General features: G+C 41.3%; 1 protein-coding gene across 4 annotated transcripts in view; it reads left to right on the top strand.

Annotated features, from left to right (window-relative positions):
- Nucleotides 1-21,667, top strand: part of LOC126334990 (sodium-independent sulfate anion transporter-like) — a 303,702-nt gene that overhangs the window by 43,360 nt on the left and 238,675 nt on the right. The window contains exon 1 of one of the 4 annotated variants that reach the window (XM_049997801.1): nucleotides 13,238-13,380. The exons of the other annotated variants lie outside the window; for them this stretch is intronic. Within the exon in view, the coding sequence (XP_049853758.1) occupies nucleotides 13,313-13,380 (68 nt within the window). The 5' untranslated portion in view covers nucleotides 13,238-13,312. Of the gene's footprint in view, nucleotides 1-13,237; nucleotides 13,381-21,667 lie in introns of those variants that run through there. 4 annotated transcript variants of the gene reach the window in all.

Genomic DNA, 21,667 nt, shown 5'->3' with positions numbered 1-21,667 from the left:
TGGCTTAGCCACAGCCTGGAGGATGTTTCCAGAATGAGATTTTCACTCTGCAGCAAGTTTAGTAGAAACGTAAGATGACTTCACAAAGTGGAATATTTCCTGCACTCCTCCAACTTCCAACACATGCAGAAAAACGTCACATAATCTTTTAACGCTAAACTTAGAAGCGTTATTACACTGTGTAAAAAGACACTACGTGAATCTGATACCTAATTTCTCACAAACATGAATCCTGTATCTTTTAGATTGTCTCTGCTGCCTAAACTCCATAAATACAACATTTTAATCCGTTCTGTACTGCATTCATTCTCTAATTAGCCTACCGAGCGAGGTGGCGCAGTGGTTAGCAAACTGGAATCGCATTCAGGACGACGACGATTCAATCCCACGTCCGGCCATCCTGATTTAGGTTTTCCGTGATTTCCCTAAATCGCTCCAGGCAAATCCGTGATGGTACCTTTGAAAGAGCACGCCCGACTTCTTTCCCCGTCCTTCCCTAATCCGATGAGACCGATGACCTCGCTGTTTGGTCTCTTCCCCCAAACAAGCCAAGTCTACCAGAATGAGATTATCTCTCTGCAGCGGAGTGAGCACTTACCCGCGAAAGGCAAGGACCCTAGTTCGAGTCTCGGGCCGGCACACAGTTTTAATCTGCCAGGAAGTTTCATACTCCACTGCAGAATGAAAACCTCATTCTGGAAACATCCCCCAGGTTGTGGATAAGCCATGTCTACGCAATATCCTATCTCTCAAGAGTGCTAGTTCTGCAAGGTTCGTAGGAGAGCTTCTGTAAAGTTTGGAAGGTAGGAAATGAGGTACTGGCAGAAGTAAAGCTGTGAGGACGGGGCGTGAGTCGTTCTTGGGTAGCTCAGTTGGTGAGCACTTGCCCGCGAAAGGCAAAGGTCCCGAGTTCGAGTATCGGCCCGCCACACAGTTTTAATCTGCCAGGAAGTTTCAAGCCAAGTCTAATTAGCCGAAGAATTAAATGACCTGGTCAAAATTAAAATCAAGTTTAATTCTATTCGTAGTGCTCAAATCTTCAAATGTGTGTGAATTCCTAAGGGACCAAAATGCTGAGGTCATCGGTCCCTAGGATTACACAGTACTTAAACTAACTGATGCTAAGAACAACACGTACATACACACCCATACCCGAGGGAGGACTCTAACGTCCGGCGGGAGGGGTAACGCAGTCCGTGACATGGCGCCTCAAACCACGCGGCCACTCCCCGCGTCATATTCGTAATATTCTGGATTCCATAGACTTAGTGAACAAGTTACAAGACATCTAAATTCTCTGATATCCTCCACTTTCTCACTATGATTTAAATTATGAAGCGCTGCACGAATTAGGTATTTTTCATGTTTAGCACTACATGTTTCGAGATTTCATTTTTTTACGTGCAAATATTTGCATAGGTGTTTTATGTAATGTTTGGAGGTGTGTTGTTCTGTCTCTCTAGCCATGCTTACTTCACATGAAGTTAAATTAACTATCTCCACAACCAGTGGAGTACAACAGTAATTAGTGTGTGCCTTAAACAATAAAATACATTAATTGTCGGGCTCGTGAATATACGAAATCACTCGTAAAATTTGCTCAAGCTACTACATAGGACAGACTGGCTTGAACTTTCACACTAGATACACTGAACACATCGACTGTTACACACATAACCAGTTCACAAAATCAGCCATAGCAACACACACAAGCACGCCGACTCACAAGCATAAGAGGAGATCTTAAGATCACTTTCATAAATCATGTGCAATTGATTCAGTTTGTACACCATAAAAACCAAGGGGCAAAACGTTCGCAATGACAGATTAGATAGTGAATCGAGTAATGTCTTCAAATGCTTCTCCCCTATAAATATGGTAATAACTATAGTAAATTTATAAATATGTCAATTCCTCCACACACTTAATTCAATATTTGCAACAAAATAGTATAAAATAGAATATAAATCGTAAACGATAAATTAAATGACAGAAACAGTCAGAAATCGTAAGACAGAAGTTGCAAGTGACAACATGATGTAAATAATACGATCAACAAAAAACATAACACCTCTGACTGTACCAAAGCTCTTTGTAAAGCCATACTGTCGTAATATCTTTGTACCATATCCTAATTTCACAAACAATGTGAGTGATCATTTGCGTTTGTGTCGATTTCTGTAAAATGAAGGAGGTACAACACCTGTAAGTAAACAGGAAAAATACCGTTTTCTAACACTGGTACGTAAAAGAACCACAACATTTATTTTGTCCGATTTACCGAATTAATTAAAACCACAAAAAGCCGACTGGTCGGCTAGAGTGGTAGCCACAGCACACATGCAAAAATCACAAAATATCTATGTAAATATTTGCACTTGAGAACCAGAATAAATTCGCGAAACGCGTCGTGCTTAACACGAAAAAATACGTAACTGTGTTTCATTCTTGAGTCATGAATGATACAGTTACAGGCTTCCCAACACCATCGATTATGATGAATGAAATTAAGCTTATTTACTAACATGCCCTTTCAGGAATGCCTAAATAATCTCACAACTTACTTCACAAATCTGGAGTTACCCAGTGACAACTTATGACATAAGATTAGCAACACACAATTATCGACTACACCATTATTTCCCTTTCAGTGGTAAGATATACAAAGAATTAGATGATCTGCCCATGGGATTCACCCCTCAGTACAATCCTAGAAGAAATTTTGATGAACAATTTTGAAAATTTTTGGTGGTTACTAGTTGAGCTATGTTAACCATTTGTTGTGCTTATGAACCGGTACTACAAGGCAATTTCAAACATTCCTTAAACACCTACATTCAAAACAAAAAATATCAAATTCGCACTTGGATTTGGGAGTAACTATAAATTATCTAGATCTGACTATGGAAATCTGTGATATTAATATCACCAATGACTGTTAGACAGCTAATACTCAACACCCACTGACACATAATCATGCTGCCTTCCATTCACTGATATATCGCATAATGACCATACCCACAAGGAAAACTTCCAGACAGAATTAAACACATCGAAATAAATAATGTCAAGGAATGGTTACAAGCCTATCTTTCTGGACTTCATATGGCGTAAAAAAAACCAAAAACGCTTGCCTTCACTCATATTTACACACCGTTTGACCTCCTACCTCAAGATCCCAGTGATACACAGTTCCATATTTAGGAAAATCCTCTTAGAATATGACCACTAAGATTAAATATAGAAAATTTAAAACATTTTATGTGCAGAACACTATTGTACATATTTTGTTCGGTGCTAAGGATAGCTTTTGGAAAAGAGGGGAATAGACAATATCATTTTTAATTGTAGCAAATTCTATGTAGGCCAATCTGTCAGGGCGACAGCCATCCTCTTAAAGGAACAACATAACAGAAGACATAATAAAATAAAGGAGAATCTACAGTAGCTTTACAGATCACCTTGCACGCTGAAACATGAGCTACTACACAACATCCACAAAGAGAGGCAGGTGAACCATCTGGAAATAATGACAATTAAGAAAAGTAGATTTATTTGCCACAATTTTTTACTGAGTGATCAGACATTGTATTTTCTTTTGGCTAAATATTTTTATCGAAATGATTCTTTTTAATTCAATCTTCTACCAAAGATTAATAGTGATCATCTTCGACAGTGACTTCAAAAATTCTTTGGATGCAACTAATTGAAGATTTTTGATCTCAAAAAATTCACACATATTTATCTTTGCTCCTGATAGTGGCCTAACAGCTGAGAACTAATAAGTAATAAGTTAAATAATAAACATTATAAGATTTTTTCATTCGAAATGTAAATATGAATATCAGTTAACATAGTTTGCAGGATCTTGTTGAAAGGGAATGGAGTGGACGTAAATATTGTTAGGAACGCAGGAATTCGGATGAAGAATCTGGGCAATAAGCAACATTATCGTTTTGTGTTCGTTATTTCGATGAACTATGATTATGGTGAGTGGGAAACTTGTTTCACAGCTTTCCATCGCAAAACAAACAATAGAACTCTTCTGAAAAGTGTATGCAAAACTTCCTTTCGTCAACTTTATAGTTACATTGTGCCACTTAATGCGCAGCTGTTACGCAGCTAGTACCATTATACTACCGCACCTGTTAAGGATTAAAACTCTGCACCTTCCTACACCAGTCGCCACATTACAGCATAAATGTACGAATTTAAAGTAGATAGTGCGGCTGACGTTGTGTACAGGAGAAACACGACACAGTGCATAGCCAGATGTATGTTGTAATGTTCGGCGATGACAAATCATTGATACACGTAGGACATTTTCTGATTGTTCACCTCAGCATTTCACAATGGCTGTAAATTCGAACATGATGTTAAAACATGCAGTCAAATGGCGGAAACCCTATTTAAAAAAAACTAGTTCAGGCTTGCGTATAATAACTGCACACCGGAGATGTTTTCTAAGTCTGTGCTAGTAAATGATTTAGTAGCTGTCTCAAAATGCGCAAGGTCAAAAAAATGGTTCAAATTGCTCTGAGCACTATGGGACTTAACACTGGGGTCATCAGTCTCCTAGAACTTAGAACTACTTAAACCTAACTAACCTAAGGACATTACACACACCCATGCCTGAGGCAGGATTCGAACCTGCGAACGTAGCGATCGCGCGGTTCCAGACTGAAGCGCCTAGAACCGCTCGGCCACACGGCCGGCGCGCTAGGTCAGTCTTCTGTTAACACTCTAATAATTGATTAGATTGTCCTAGTTAATAGTTCTGTTTTTCATTTCATAAACGTATCTCACAATTTGCATTTAAAGACTTTCGTGCGCGTTTTGGGAGAGAGGAAGTGTCACAGGTGTTCACATAATTAAAGAAGGTGTAGATGACACTAGTACGGTATCTCACTTCCCCAGCTTCGACGCAACACAATCCATATAGGTTTCCGATATTAACTTCCTACAGTTCTTTTGCCGTGCTGGTTTTTCAACTCGAGAACGATTACGTTCCTTGACTGTTGCCCGTGCCGCCGTCTCACTTCAGGCAATCATTTCTTAAGAATGTCAAATATTTGAGACAAGATAAACATTTCTGTGGTTACTGTTACTGTGAGTAGACGTTACCAGTTCTAAGAGAAGAAATTATAAGTTTCAAAACTAATTACCTGTAATGAAAAGGACAAGTGGTCCCTGTGCGTCAGTCTTTCCATTGCAATCCTTATCTGCAAACTTTAGTTGTTACTCAGCTACAGACGAGCTACAAATTTAAAAACTGATGAGGGAATGCGAAAGTATTCCTCAGATGCTCTTATTGGAACTTCCCCTCCGCAGATATATTCCTGTTAACTGCTGGGTGGTATTCAATAATCATGTAGTTATACGACAAACAGAATCATTACATTACTGGAATTGCAGTTTACGTGTTGTTGAGAGCATTTCTCGAAAAATTAAAAATACTTAACGGCTTTAGAAATTCCCATGCTTTCAGATACTGCTGGTTATTGTTTTGATGAACAGACGTGCCTGAGATAGTCTCTTTCCAGTATGATGGACATTGTGCTTCGAGTTATCCGTGGATGTTTGCCCGAGATACACCTGTTTACACAGTTTGCTACCAGCTACTTACCACAGTTGTAGCGTTCTGTGTCATACTCAGATAAGGCAGCCACCAAACCTTGGCATTCACGAGTTTAACGCGTCCGGAAACATCCTGGGCAGAGGCATTACTAAACTATGAGTCAAACTAGCGCAAGCTGTTATGCATAATAGGGTAAATTGAGCTGTACGGTCAGTGGACGAGTAAAGATTTGAAGCTTTTGGGACACTGAAGCGCGGAAGTAGATTATTACTTTGATGGATACCTGGGATGGAAAACTTGTATTGAAAGACATACTCACAGGAATGTCGTAAGATGCAAATGAAATAAGTATTTAATCCATATTGTTGCAGCTTTATGAATCATATTGAATAGCTCAACAGAATATATTTTATTAACACTGAACACACATCATAAACTAGCGTTATGAGTAATAGAGGAGTGAGTAATGCCAAAAAATCACGATAATTACGGAGGCTGCTATGATAATAATTTAATACCGACAAGAACCAAATGTAGATGCTTTCGAATCGTAAGTAGTCATTTACCATGTGCCATGATTTGAGTCTCGGAATAGCTGGAATAAATGAAATACAAAACAGTATAATGTTTGAAGGAACATTAAAAACAATTAACAAAGACACTAAAGTAGTCTGACTAATGTAAACTGAGTTTTTGGATAATACAACAGCTCTATTTTATCTGCGGAAAAATATATAGTGATACGAGAATTATGACTTAGAAACACTGAAAAACGAAACATGGGAGGAATAAACCGTGCAGCACACTGCTTGTTGCTACCGTAACTACTCCACGTCACGTAGGTGGCTTAATTGAAACGTCACTGTCTGATTTTGTCTCCTTATGAGAATAAGGAATTTTATCTGCATCTCACTAGCTACGCGTTTTATGTCACATTAACTTTTCTTAATATTTGATATCAAATTATTTTTAAACTCTTCCGCAATATGGAGTACATGTGATAATACATTTTGACTGGAATTATTGTTAGTCCTTTATGCACTGATGTAGCAGTCACTGTTACAGTGTTATAGCTCAGGAACATGAAGTATATAACGCGTCACTCAAAATATGGAACTGAAATAAAGAAAACAGAGTTCTTAATTTGGACGGCAGACGTGAGATCAGCAGCACTGTGAGCTACGAAGCAAGAAAAATATTGGGCAACGCTCAAAGCGAATAAAAACATTAGACATGATAAAAGAGAATTCTAGATATGTAATGACGCACTGTCTTCACGTATGCTCTCATCCATGCTGTCTTCCGTGCACCAAGAAGTACTGAACTCACACTATCCTTGATGTTGCCTATCATGCTCATGGACTACTCAGTTTATATATTTTGCTTTTTTTTCATAGTTCCACACAACTTCTTCCTGTTTTCTCCATTGATCTGTGTTCAGTTTTTCAAGGCCTATTCACTGTGTCAATTTATAACTAAATCTGAGGGGGGTGCGATGGAGAGGTTCCCTTGTGAGTAGGGGCAATGTCCACTGAAGGTGTTGACTCATGCCTCTGTTACGTCGCTTCTTGTGAAACGGTACACTGAAGATAATTGGTAAGTGCCGTCGGCTGCCATACACGGAAAATGTGATACTGACACGTCTCAGTTTATCAATCCAAATAACGAATAAGCTATGCATTATAATAAACAACTAAATTACCTTCAGGGCTAATTATTTTTTATACACAGAATTTTAAAAAAAAGGAAGATAAATACAGTACCTCAAAAAGCATAACATGACGTAGCATAGCCGGCCGGAATGACCGAGCGGTTCTAGGCGCTTCAGCGTGGAACCGCGCTACCGCTACGGTCGCAGGTTCGAATCCTGCCTCGGGAATGGATGTGTGTGGTGTCCTTAGTTTAGTTAGGTTTAAGTAGTTCTAAGTTCTAGGGAACTGATGACCTCAGATGTTAAGTCCCATAGTGCTCAGAGCCATTTGAACATTTGAATGACGTTGCATATCCAAAAGCTATTCCTGTAACCTGGATTGTGGTGTAGTGTTTCTCTCTCAACACCTTTTCTTCAGACTGCAGGTTCAATGGATGCTTTTTTTTTTTATTAAAAAGGAAGCAACTTGTAAAAATCGCATTTTATTCTAATATATGAAGTATTATCTTTCATCAGTACCACATTCTGATCAACACAGATAATTGACTTGTGAGAATTTGCTTTTTTTTCAGACAGTTTTCAATAGAATAAAACGAAAATATCTGAGTTATTGTTAATAAACAGTAGCAGGTGCACGACGACTGTAAATGCGTCTTCTTACGATATTTGCGTCTTCTTACGGCGTGATTGGCGAAATAACGCCCAGTTTACGGGCCGCAGCGGGCGAACTGCAACCGGCAGTAGGTCTCGCTTGCTCCGCACGAAAACAATAAAAAAACAATATCACAGAATCATTCCTTTGAAAAAAATTAAATACGAGTATATTAAAATATAGAGCATTAAAATACAAAATGTAACAAATAATATGCTGAATTACGAAACAGAATTTGACGTTACCTGTGATCATATGAGGCGATAAGAATATAGTTTTAGTGCCAGTGTCAAAAGCTGTGACACTACAGTTCTTCGCCGAACAAGACTATCTGCCTTATTGCTGTTACCAATGAAATGTAATGTCCTTATGAGAACCAAATGAAAAGTGTTTAAATACTATTTATTTTGCACACGTTGCACTAATATGTATCGCTTTCAGACATAATCTTCCCAGCGCTCTATGAAAGATCACCAGCCCTTAAAAGTTGCCAGAATTCTCGTCGGACGGGATTCTGTTTTGAGTTTGCGAAACAATTCCTTCACCACGCGACGTGTTTCTTCATCAGAACAGAACTTCTTCCCGTAGGTTTTCTGGTCTGATACTTCCGCTTGATGGAGCAAAACTTCCGCCCTCTGATGGCCGTACAGCCGATTGCTTATAGTTTAATTTTTACTCCCCTTTTCTTTAGTTTGAATTCTGGGTCCATATTTCGGCTATTTCATTCTCAGAAAAGGATTTTATAACGAAACAGTGCGTATACATACGAATTAGGAAGCACTTGCTGTTACATGCTGCTAAAAGGACTCTAAAGGAATAATACGCTGACGATATTCTCTTTGCCAATATCTTTGTGCTCATTCGTGCTGAGCTAACAATCAATATTCACACCAAATTATTTTTTGGTAGGTAATTTATAGAACTATACATTCGATTAATCTGACGGCAATATTTTCACTTTTCCAGCCGTTTTTTTTTTTTTTTTTTTTTTTTTTTTTTTTTTTTTTTTTTTTTTTTGCTTTGTGTTCATTGTCTCTTTACAAATGTTTTCATTGCTCACAGTACCAGGAGTACTGGTGGTTTATCTGTGATTACAATGCTGTTGTCATCATCAATTCGTTTCAGGGGTCAGACCGAGATATTATCTGCCAGAAAAAATCAAAATATAAGAAGGGGAAAACTGTAAAAAGAATTTCAGTTAAATCGTAGGGGATGGCGAAAAGAGACCTAATGATGAAGTGGATACTGGATGGGGATGCAGGAACGTACTTTATGCGTTGCTCTTCCTCGATAGACGTATTGACCAGCTCCCACACTCCCTAAGTATGCCTGTCATGTAGCCCATGCTTATCGCTGAAAATTCCATGCATTCACCGAGTAAGCTACTGCAGTATCTGCCTCACTGGACTCAGGAGGCGTTCAACTCCAAGCTAAATCAGTTTGGAGGAATACCGGAGCGGTACTTCGAGTAGAAAATAACTGAGTGCCATCGCCATTCTTATCTATATTTTTTTACGACACCGTGACAAATTTATCAGGAGGGTGCAAGAAGCGAAGGAAACCGAAGGCCAACACATCGAAAGCCGTAAGGAGAACGTAACTGCGGAGAGGATTGGGGGTGGGGTGAGGCAACACTCTTTTCCTTACACTGCACGTGTGATTATTGCTTCGCCACAGCACAGCACAATAATCGCTCTGTAGTGGCTGTTGTATACACACGTACTGTATATGTAGATCGCCATTCGTGCACCCAGGTTCGTTGTTGAGTACACCATCGCAGGCGCTCCTGTCTGTGATGCAGCGTCAAGGGTAACCGCAGCCATGGTTTCCGAGCTGATAGGCCATGCTGCTGCAAACGTCGTCGAACTGTTCGTGCAGATGGTTGATGTCTTGCAAACGTCCCCATCTGTTGACTCAGGGATCGAGACGTGGCTGCACGATCCGTTACAGCCATGAGGATAAGATGCCTGTGATCTCGACTGCTAGTGATACGAGGCCGTTGGGATCCAGCACGGCGTTCCGTATTAACCTCCTGAACCCACCGATTCCATACTCTGCTAAAATTCACTGGATTCGACCAACGCGAACAGCAATGTCGCGATATGATAAACCGCAATTGCGATAGACTACAATCCGATCTTGATCAAAGTCGGAAACGTGATGCTACGCATTTCTCCTCCTTATACGAAGCATCACAACAACTGATGTTTGTGTATAAGAAATCGGTTGGAAACTTTCCTCATGTCAGCACATGGTAGGTGTCGCCACCGGCGCCAACCTTGTGTGAATGCTCTGAAAAGCTAATCATTTGCATATCACAGCATCTTCTTCCTGTCGGTTAAATTTCGCGTCTGTAGCACGTCGTCTTCGTGGGTAGAAATTTTAATGGCCGGTAGTGTAGGTTATGAATTAACAAAAAGATCGATGCATAAGCGGGCATAGGCGCCGCTCCACAATGCCAATATTGGCTCTTTAGCAAAAAAGATTGGCAATCACTGACCTAGGAAACCGCGGTAAGCTTAAATCGGGTTGGCCAAATGCGTGTCTTAATCTCACTCCTTCCGAATGGAAAGCTCCTGTCTTAACTACTGCGCCACCTGCTTAGTTGGTAAACTTGTAGGATTGTAGCACTCTTTAGTAGAGATGGTGCATTTCGAAGGTGAGAATAGACGAAAAGATTTTTCTAGCAGCATGAGGGGTGGCCTCGAGGAAAGGTTGTTACTAGCACTAGTAAAAATTATCTGGATTAGTCACAGAGTCTGTGAGTGTGGCGCTCAAATAGTTTAAAGGAACAAAAAGTACTTCAAGACCAAAAGAAATAATAAGTGTGCTGCATTCTGAACCCGTAAACTGTATCCTATTGTACATCAGTCACATAGTGTTGTGGATGGCTCGCAGAAAGGTTCCACTTTTCACCAGAGATTTTAAGGCTAAGGAATTTACATAACACATGGACGGCAGAAGGAGGTGAGTTGGGACATGAATGTTCATTTTCTGAGCTATTGTGACACAGAGGAACTGAGCATATACTTTAAGATTAATCTGCTTCTGAATATTGCACGATTTCCCCATGTTACAAAATTTTCTGTAAATGCGTGCTGAGACTGAAATATAGCTAAGAAATTGCGAAATTCGCAGACAGGTGCACGTACTTATTACTGTAAGGTATTGGGAATTAAGATATATATGAAAAATAGTTATATATCAGGTAAGCACGAGAAATTAAGTCTAATTTCTAAAAAAATACCTTGTTCAAACTTATAATGAAATTGCTTGATTTAGTTTCAAAATACTCATTGAGGTAATTTTGTGCTACTTTCTTTATGTGGATGTAAATCACAGATTCCTAGCAGGGTTTCATTTTGTTGCCTTTATTGACAGTGTGCATTATCTAGAGATTAACACTTATTTTCTCAATGTTGTGACATGTATTTATGATACAAAGGGCGTTCAAAAAGTTTGCACAGTCGTCTCTAATTTTTTTATTTTTTTCAGGAGGAGAATGAAATTTTTTGTGAATATACTTGGAACATTTAGCTATACACTTCTCAATGTAGCTTCTATCAGCTGTGATGCATCTCACCCAATGTTCTTTCCATGATGTAAATGCACTTTGATGGGCCTTCAGATGACCAACGAGGTAAAAATTAGACAGGGCCAACTGCGGACTGTAGGGACGATGAGGAACAATTTTTCCAACCCATTTTCCTGATTTTCTCCTGCATCATAAGGGCTGTATGGTGTTTGGCATCGTCATAGTGTAGTCTGATGAGCTGACCCTGAAGCTGTGGAATTTTTGTCTAAATAGCACGTCGCAGCTTGACTAATGACAAACAGTAACGGTCCTGGTTAATTGTGGAGCCAGGTTCCAAAAAGTCAATGAAAATGACACCACACTGATTCCAGCCATCACCTTTAGGCCTGCTGCTCGTGAAAGTCCTGGTTTCTTCTTTCGAGGGGAACCCGAATGATGCCACTCCATGGATTGGGTTTTGCTCTCAGGTTCGGACAAAAACAACCATGTTTCATCCTGGGTAATGACGCCGACAAAACACTATTCCCACTCTTCGAAAAGGTCTTCATGGGACCGTTGCACACATTCTCCCTCACTGTTTTCATTTCTTTTGTCAATAATCTAGGCACCCAACGTGCACTCTAGTGACTGTACCAGTGACACCACACTACCCAATGACAAACGAGTCATTTCAGCAAGCTGTCGTGTCGTCACACATCTGTCATTTTGGACAATTTGATCAATGGTCTCCTTCTTCACATCACTGACTGCCGTCGATGGTCTACCGCGTCTTGGATTGTCCAGTAGAGAGAAATCACCTTCTTTAAACCTCTGCAGCCACCACTGGGTACTGCTGCGATCCACTGAGTCCTTCCCATAAACAGGGAGCAACTCCCTGTGAACCGATGTGGCAGAATCATCGCCGGTCTTGAAGAGGAACTCCATCACCGACCGTTGCCGCAACCTGATATCTACTTCACTGTCCACTATTTTTCTATTCCAAATTATAGCTAAATGTTCCAAGTATGTTCACATAGAAATTCATTCTCCTCCTGCAAAAAATTAAAAAATTAGAGACGACTGTCCAAAAATTTTTGAACGCCCTTTGTATATGTGAAACATCAATACAATTGGGATCGATCTTCGGTGCGAAGTACTTGCGTTTTCGGCTACAGAATGCAGCAAACATACTGCTCCTCTCACACTGTAAGTATCTTTTAGTTCTTTAAACTGTTTGTGCATCGTAGCTATAGGTACTGTGGCACACCCAGATATTTGTTACCAATGAAAGGAGCAGTGAAACTACGTTGTCAAATGATGAATAAATGCTAAGCAGAGAACAAGAGAAAAGAAGGGATGCGGGCAAGATACTAGACATTGGAGTAGGTCACGCCAATGTTTACGAGCTCAGCGTTCCTGGGAATTCACGTAGTCGGGTGTCAACGTGAAAGGTCACCCTGCCACGACAAGGGTAATAAATGAACCCACATTAGGGGAAACATCGCCACACATTTAGCTTGGAACAACGCACAGTCGGCGGAGTCTACTGCAAATTAGATAATTGAGCCTTGCTGCCGGGCATCGAGCGAGCAACACACACACACACACACACACACACACACACACACGTGTATGTATGTGTGTGTGTGTGTGTGTGTCTGTGTGTGTGTGTGACAGATACAAGAGCCGGCGGAAACATATCGGCGGTGCGGACGGAAGTGTATACGTGACACGTTCCCCTCCACGGGGCCTCGCTCTTCAATTATCGAGCGCCGATGGAGAGCTCCTGGTGGGATGGCCCCCCCGTTCACGATCACTTATCACCTGCCGGCTGCGCTATACATAAGAAGCTAGCCTTCTGCTTGCAGTAGTCGTTTCTGCGCTGGCTTCCTTAAGTGGCTACACGGGCATGGCAAGATGGTCGTTCCTATGACGACTGCGCAGAAGGAAGGCTACTCGAACGCCAGCTATGAGCGCTTCGGGAGGTACAGTACTCTCTATCACTGCACGTTACAGCTAACATGGATTCGATGCTTATCCAAGCGTTCTGACGCAACACTACGCGAGGTTAAATATTGTGCACTTCGTACTGTGACTCAAATTTTGTGTAAAAATGGTTCAAATGGCTCTGAGCACTATGGGACTTAACTGCTAAGCTCATCAGTCCCCTAGAACTTAGAACTACTTAAACCTAACTAACCTAAGGACATCACACACGTCCATGCCCAAGGCAGGATTCGAACCTGCGACCGTAGCGGTAGCGCGGTTCCACACTGTATCAAGTGTATCAAGTGTCAAACAAAACAGATAAAACAAAAATTTTGGTTTTTCCGTTGTCTACCATTTTAGGGCTGTATATTTTAGGACACCGAAAGAGTAATGTTTAACAAAGCGCTGACAGTATAAAGGTAAGAGAAACCAGTTTCAGTAGAAGGAATGATCGCAACACGACATCCTTTCATACACCATATTAGATACGTACCATTGAACGACAGTGACAGTAGATTTTTGTGATAACATACGTTTTTAACAACAAATAGTTGCATTTATAAACTAATTTCACTTCGTTCATAGTATATGGTTCTTTCCCTACCCTTATTATTTCACAAACGAGGACGAAATCATCACGTAGAAGGTACATATCACAGATAAGACATTTTTCTCTCTATTTTAATTTGTGAATTATATTACAGTGGTAGCATTCAAAATTTATGTATACTTGATCACTGCGCATTGAGATAAAAGGCAGTCTGAATTATACTCTTCACTTTCCACAACCGCCGCAAAATGCTTCGTGCGGCAGTGTTCCTTTACGACATCTCCCTAATATTAATGGCTACCAAATTAAATAATTTGTATCAATGTGTGCCCAATCTTTGTGACACCCACAACTTTAAGTATAGTGACGTTTTATACTTTTTCCGAGATCAGTGTGTATTTGCTAGATTATTGTTCCAATGCTTCGATTTCTTCACTGCATCTCACTAATATTCAAGTCCTTAAAAATATAAAAATTGTTATCATAGGGTGTCCGATACTTGCAACCATGATAATTCCATGTGAACTATCAGTTTCCATTTTCTTGACTATATGAATCACTATTTTAAATTTAAAACTTGAACATGAATCACTCATTTGACGCTTTTCAGTTAACTCATAACCACCCACGTTAATCAATATCATGTACCAACATAAGAAATATTCATTTGTTTTCAACGACCACTTCATAATGGATAAGTATGACTTAATCTTTGTTAATATGCACCGCTATGTAGAAATATTGTTCCGTTCGTTTTGAGTAATAACGACGGGTTCAGGATATATTTAGGAAATCACGTAAAATCGCTGCCAAAAGTATCCACTAGTCAAAACTAATCTTCAAACTCATTCCGAACAAATGGAAAAAAAATTAAATTAGTATCTGTTTGTTGAAAACAATTCTTCCAGGAAGTTAGTGACAATTTCCTTTTGCAAAACAAACTTTAAAATCGTTAATTCTTATGGAGTAGTCGACCCTAAATTCATGTCTCTGCTATCCCGAAATATACGCTGTTCTTGTTGCTTTGTGTCTTTAGCAGTCCCTCAGCGAAAAACCATAAACTTTCTGAATCATGAAAACTGACTCATGAAATGCTGTCATTAGGAACGCACATTGTTCCTTTAGAATTAAAAGTGCTAAGGGGACGATACGGACGAAACAAAACACCGTAAAGCTAAATTTAGAGTCAGGTCGAAAGTTAACTGTAAATTAAGAATAAGCTGCTGCGAGGAGTAGTAGGTGTTTACACGTTCGTGAAACAATGAATTCCTACTACAAATTATGACCCTTTTTCAGAGACAGGGCGGTGTATGGGAAGTACTTACATTCATTTTAGGCATTAATGACCTGCCGGACAGCATTACTTGCAGCCTACGTTGCTGCGCGTTTCATGACACGTGAAAGACAAGTGCAAGGTGGCGACTGACTGCTGTGACTTCACGGTAGTCATCTGACATTTGGCAGAGGCCGGTTGAAACCTCATGGAAGTTAATTGGTTGATTAAGTTGAAAGCCCGAGAAGACATTTACTGCAAATCACCATGCAGTTGTATATGAGAGAGAAATCGGATCTGCTATGCCAAATACGAAGTTCTGACATTGACGAAATAAATCGTTAGGTGAAGAAAGACGAGGTGCCACATTTGGAAACGTGACAGTGCTGTATGAGGGGCCGTCAAATGAAAACGAGACAGACGGAAAAAAGGAAGTAACGTGTTTATTATTTCGAAAGTAATCGGCATAGCTGCTGATACGTTTATCCCACTGTGAGACAAGATGGTCAATTACTTCATGAAAAAATTGTTTGCAATTGATTATTGAACCATGACTGTGGCAAGGCGTGCACCTCTTCGTCCGAAAAAAATCGACGGAAGTGAATTTCTTTCTTCGGGGCTGCAAAAATATGGAAATCACACGGAGAGAAATCGGGGCTGTTTGGAGGATGTGTAAGGGTTTTCTAGCGAAATTTCTGCAGCGTACTTCAAACTATCTTCGAATAAAATGCTCGCCCACACAGTTTTGGAGCCCTGAAGAAAGACAGTCGTGTATGTAGATTTGCTTCACATGAAGAGGTGCACTCCTGGCTACAGACACGGTTCCGTAGGCAACCACTAACATTTTTCCGTGACGGAATGGGCTGTCTTGTCCCACTGTGGGATAAATGTGTAAACAGTTATGGCTATTACTTGTGAAATAATATAAGAGTTTACTTACTTTTTTCCATCTGTCTCGTTTTCATTTGACTGCCATTTACACATACTTCATCGGCGATACGACAATTGCGAAAGAGGAGCAGCAGGAATACAGTGAGAGAACAGAGTAAACACCTTCTGGCTGTTCTTGGGAAGCACGTGTCTCCCGTACTGAAGAGAAGCGGGGGATCGACCTTCGGCCGGCACGTTCGCAACTTGCTGCCCGGCCAGAGCACAGTGTCAGAGAGAGCCTGGGGCTGGCCGCGTTAAATCGCCTTTACGAGCTCTCGGAATGTTACGCCCTGTTGACCTTTCTCGTGATGAACTTAACGCCCTAGGTAGTAGGCACAGTGGCCAACAAGTATCTGTCGAATCGTTTCGCATGGTATTCCACTTCCACAGATTAGACGGAAGGATTGCTGAAGTCTGTGTGTGGGAGAAAATTGTTATAGAATCGTTATTTATTTGCTCACCTTTGCGTTAGCGAGAAAAAAAGAAACGGGCTTGTATCGTACAACACGAACAAATCTACATCTATACTCCGCAAGCCGCATTACACTGTGCGGCGAAGATGCGTCCAGTACTCCCACCTTTCCCTCCCCCTTCCCACTCCATTCACAAATGACGCCTCGGAAAAATAATTATCGGCTAAAATTCTGAACTCTGTATGAGCTCCAATTTCTCTGGTCTTCTCATCGTGGTCGTTCCAAGAGACGAATGCTTGAGGAAGCAACATGTTGCCCAGTTATTCCTGGAAAATACGCTCTCAGTTTTTCAACAGCAAACGCCTTCTTTATGCAGAACGCATCTCTTGTAATGTCCGCATTTGGAGTTTGTTAAGGAACTCCATAACACTGTCACGCTCAGTAATCGATCGCGTGGCTGCTCTTCCTTGGATTTGCTCTCTCTCTTCTGTCAGCCTAACCTGGTAAGGTTCCTACACTCAGTACTGAAGAAACAGTCTTACGAGTATTTTGAAAATTACTTCTTTCGCATACGAATTACATTTCCTGCAGATTCTACCAATTGTTACAGGAAAGTCTTCCCTAAAACTACTATAGAATCTAATTAATAACCCACTATTCAAATTAGATTACCAAATCAATTCCGATTACTAGCGACACAGGAAAGTACACCTGAAACTGAAACAAAGACTAATGATTGTCAATATAAAAAGTACTTCTTCGCTTCATTTCTAAACAGTGAAGGATTTGTGTAATTTTTTCTGTAAGCTGGGTCAGCAGGCTGACTGTGGAAGGGTAAGGAATGCAGGGTTATAACTGCAAGTGAGTGGTTAAGTTGTTCCTCGCTGAAAGGCAGCGTCCCGGCCAGGCACACACTGTGCAGAAGAGCGCTGCCCGAGACGGTGCTCCATGTTCCGACAAGAGCTTCGTAGAGGGAAGCAAGCAGCATTCGGCAGGCTGTAAGCTTACATTGCGAGAACCAGCGAAGAGTATTCTTTCTAAAAGAATAGACATCTGCAATGGGATGAGAAAACATGAGGCACCAACAGCGAGAAAAATCTGTTGAGGTCAACGGAGGCGAGCAATAATTTATGTTTAAGCTTCACAAAGCAGCCCTGGATTTGCTCACCAAAATTATTTTTGTGCCGGAGATGAAGACTCATGAGTGCATGCGTGTGCAGGTGCTACCATTGCCCGAAACCTGAGATTACCTTCGTAGTGAGAGAGAATTTCTGGTTTCTGCTCCACTCCAACAGAGAAATGTGTATCACTGTTTAATCACAGAAGATTCCTTAGGACATAGGAGACTGTCGTTATTTCTATAAATTATTTACTGGTCAGAACTCTGTACGTCTACAGTGACTGCCTAAGGAGAACTCAGATATGGCAGAACCATCACGATTTTGAGAAGGAGAGGAAGTAGACACTGCGTCTTGGATCATTAGATGGAGCGATGTATGCGCCTCAGACCTGCACAGAAGAAGTCTTTGTCCTAGAGTTGATCATAGGTACCAGGCTAAACCTATAGCTCACCTATCACTGCAGCTAACCTCTGCACCTGTGTTTTAGAACGATGGTAAGCATGAGCCACATTTGCCTACGTTGTGACGAGGAGACCGCGAAGTCATTTGCCTCTAGTTAAGGTTTTGCTTTTCTGAATTAATTCACGCAGTCAGCTAGTTTAATTCAACATTCGCTTAGGCAAGGGAACTAGTGCTTATATGTACTTTTATGGGCCTTTACTTTAATCTGTTAACTAATTGCCGGCCGCGGTGGTCTAGCGGTTCAGGCACTCAGTCCAGAACCGCGGGACTGCTACGGTCGCAGGTTCGAATCCTGCCTCAGGCACGGATGTGCGTGATGTCCTTAGGTTTAAGTAGTTCTAAGTTCTAGGGAACTGATGACCACAGATGTTAAGTCCCATAGTGCTCAGAGCCATTTGAACCATTTTTTTTTTTGTTAACTAATTCAGCAGTCCTTGGCAGTTTACGCGAACACAGCTAATTGCATCATTGCAACTCCCTTTCCACCCACCTGCGCCAGGGTACACTCGTGTTCACAAAAACAGGACACCTTATCGACTAGAGATAGGACCTTCATATTCACAGAACATGCATATTAGTATTCTACAGGAACGATTAGCATCTGACTATGTTGGCCCGCAGATTCAAGGTCACAATCGATATCGCGGTGCAGCACCAACTACCGGAAAAAAACATTAGAAGCAAATAAACTCCCGACATCCACTGAGCGCAACCTTCGCGAAACTACATCGTTCCTTTCGGAGATCTGGCGGAAAACAGAGTCAGTTTACATTTTAAAACAGTACTTTTTCGAGAACAAATTTTAGTGCAACCCTCGGACACGATAACTTCGAGTAAAGAGTCGATGTTGAAAGTCTATTCGTGTCGAAGAAAAGTACATAAATATACAATCAACGTCATGCAATACTACCAGTGTCGATGCGTGTGTTCCAATATTACACTATGTGATCAAAAGTATCCGGACACACACAAAATATACGATTTTCATATTAGGTGCATTGTGCTGCCACCTATTTCCAGGTACTTCATATCAGCGACCTCAATAGTCATCAGATATTGTGAGAGAGCAGAATGGGGCGCTCCACGGAACTCACGGACTTCGAACGTGATCAGGTGATTGGGTGTCACTTGCGTCATACGTCTATATGTGGGATTTCCACATTTCTAAACATCCCTGGGTCCACTGTTCCCGATATGATATTGAAGTGGAGACGTGAAGGAACACGTACAGCGCAAAAGCGTACAGGCCGTTCTCGTCTGTTGACTGACAGAAACCGCCGACAGCTGAAGAGAGTCGTAATATGTAATAGGCAGTCATATCCAGACCGTCACACAGGAATTCCAGACTGCTTCAGGATCAACTGCAAGAACTACGAAAGTTAGAAGGGAGGTGAGAAAACTTGCATTTCATGTGAAACGTCCCCTTAGAAAAATTATACATGACTGTGCTTAAACTGACACACAATATTTTTAGTGCAACGCAGTCTGACTTTCAAAAATCCCTACAAAAGAATGGCCCTGACTAACATTAACCTATACCTTTGACAAATCACTTACCTCACAAAAATCTTCGTTACTCGAACTACTGCAATAAAGCGAGCGCCACTACTGCCAGCTAAATAAAAGATTCTAACTACTGAAGGCACTAACTACTGATAGGCATAGTTAGCAAATGAAAGATTTTGATAGAGAACAAACAATGTATTTACCTTAATAGTGTTCAAAAGTCATAATATATATAGCAGTTCATGACATCCATTCTTACAAATGTACTGTTTCTGATGGATACACGTCCAGATCATCCGCTCTCAAAATTCCGCCATTTCTCTCCCCACATCCACCACTGCTGGCGGCTCACCTCCAACTGCGCAACACTACGCGCTGTTAACATCCAGCTGCCCAACACTACAATAGCCAACAACAATGCAAACCAGCCACAGACTGCACACAGCACAGCCAGTGATTTTCATACAGAGCGCTACGTGGCGTTACCAATAAAAAAAACCTGAACAGCCCACTTACACATGGTCTAGCGGCTGCTCATAAGCCACACATCACGCCGGTAAATGCCAAACGACGCCTCGCTTGGTGCAACAAGCGTAAACATTGAACGATTGAACAGGGGAAAAACGTTGTGTGGAGTGATGAATCACGGTACACAATGTGGCAATCCGATGGCAGGGTGTTAGTATGTGGCGAATGTCCACTGAACATCATCTGCCAGCGTGTGTGGTGCCAACAGTAAAATTCGGAGGTGGTGGTGTTATGGTGTGGTCGTGCTTTTCATGGAAGGGGCTTGCACCCCTTGTTGTTTTGCGTGGCACTATCACAGCACAAGACTACAGTGATTTTTGAAGCACCTTCTTGCTTCCCACTGTTGAAGAGCAATTCGGAGATGGTGACTGCATCTTTCAGCACGATCGAGCATCTGTTCAGAATGCACGGCCTGCGTCGGAGTGGTTACACGACAGTAACATCCCTGGCCTGCACGGAGTCCTGACCTGAATCCTATAGAACACCTTTGGGATGTTTTGGAACGCCGACTTCGTGCCAGGCCTCACCGACCGACATCGATACCTCTCCTCAGTGCAGCACTCTGTGAAGAACGTTCCAGCACCAGACTGAACGTGTGCCGGGGAGAGTGGAAGCCGTCATCAAGGCTAAGGGTGGGCCAACACCGTACTGAATTTCAGCATTACCGATAGAGGGCGCCACTAACAAGTAAGTCTTTTTCAGCCAAGTGTCTGGATATTTTTGATCACATAATGTATGTATGTATCGGTGCGATATTGGGTAATTGTATCGATACAAAATATCACGTTGCATCTGGTATTGAAAAGTTTTTATCCTTCAACAAAGAACTTGGAAGCGAAATGCATATTCATTTTGTAAAGTAGAATGTAAGGCGCTTATGATTAGACTAACAGTGAAGATGAACTCCTGAGAAAAGAGCAAGTGAGTGTCACGGGACACAGTAGTGAAGATGCGACTTCGCAGAGAGCTTCACGTATCGTTTCGTTGATTAATGAGTTTTGTTGAGACTGCAGTCGGCATGGCAAGACCGTAACTGGGCGTACAACAATACAAAATGAATCATGCGCGTAATGCTTCTGTTACATCACGTCAGTAGACGTTCAGGAAAGAGTACACAATAAAACCTGTGGCAGTATCCTGCCAGTATTATCTACGGCCACTAGCATCCTTTAGTGTTTGATGCTTTCGCATATTTCATGTTCCATCAGAAAACGTGTTCCTGTGACACCACCAGAAGAGTGTTATAAAGATTTGAAGAACTCAAAGAATAGTGGCTGAACATCAGATTCGTTGACGATCCATCCTATCCAGTAAACTATCGTGTGCCCACAAAATGTACAGATATCACTCATCTAGTGTCATTTACCTACAGTCTGGTTCCAAGGCTTGTTGAATCCAGGATGCATTGCTTTCGCTTTCCGTGTTAGGACTCCATCGTCACAGACTTAGGTAGATAGTCCTGTTGTTCTGCCAAGTTAATCCGTTGGCACTGCGTCATTA

The sequence above is a fragment of the Schistocerca gregaria genome, chromosome 2 (genome assembly GCF_023897955.1).
Source record: "Schistocerca gregaria isolate iqSchGreg1 chromosome 2, iqSchGreg1.2, whole genome shotgun sequence".
Classification (NCBI taxonomy): domain Eukaryota; kingdom Metazoa; phylum Arthropoda; class Insecta; order Orthoptera; family Acrididae; genus Schistocerca; species Schistocerca gregaria.
Note: the sequence above shows the minus strand (reverse complement) of the source record. Positions and strands in the feature narration are given on the sequence as shown.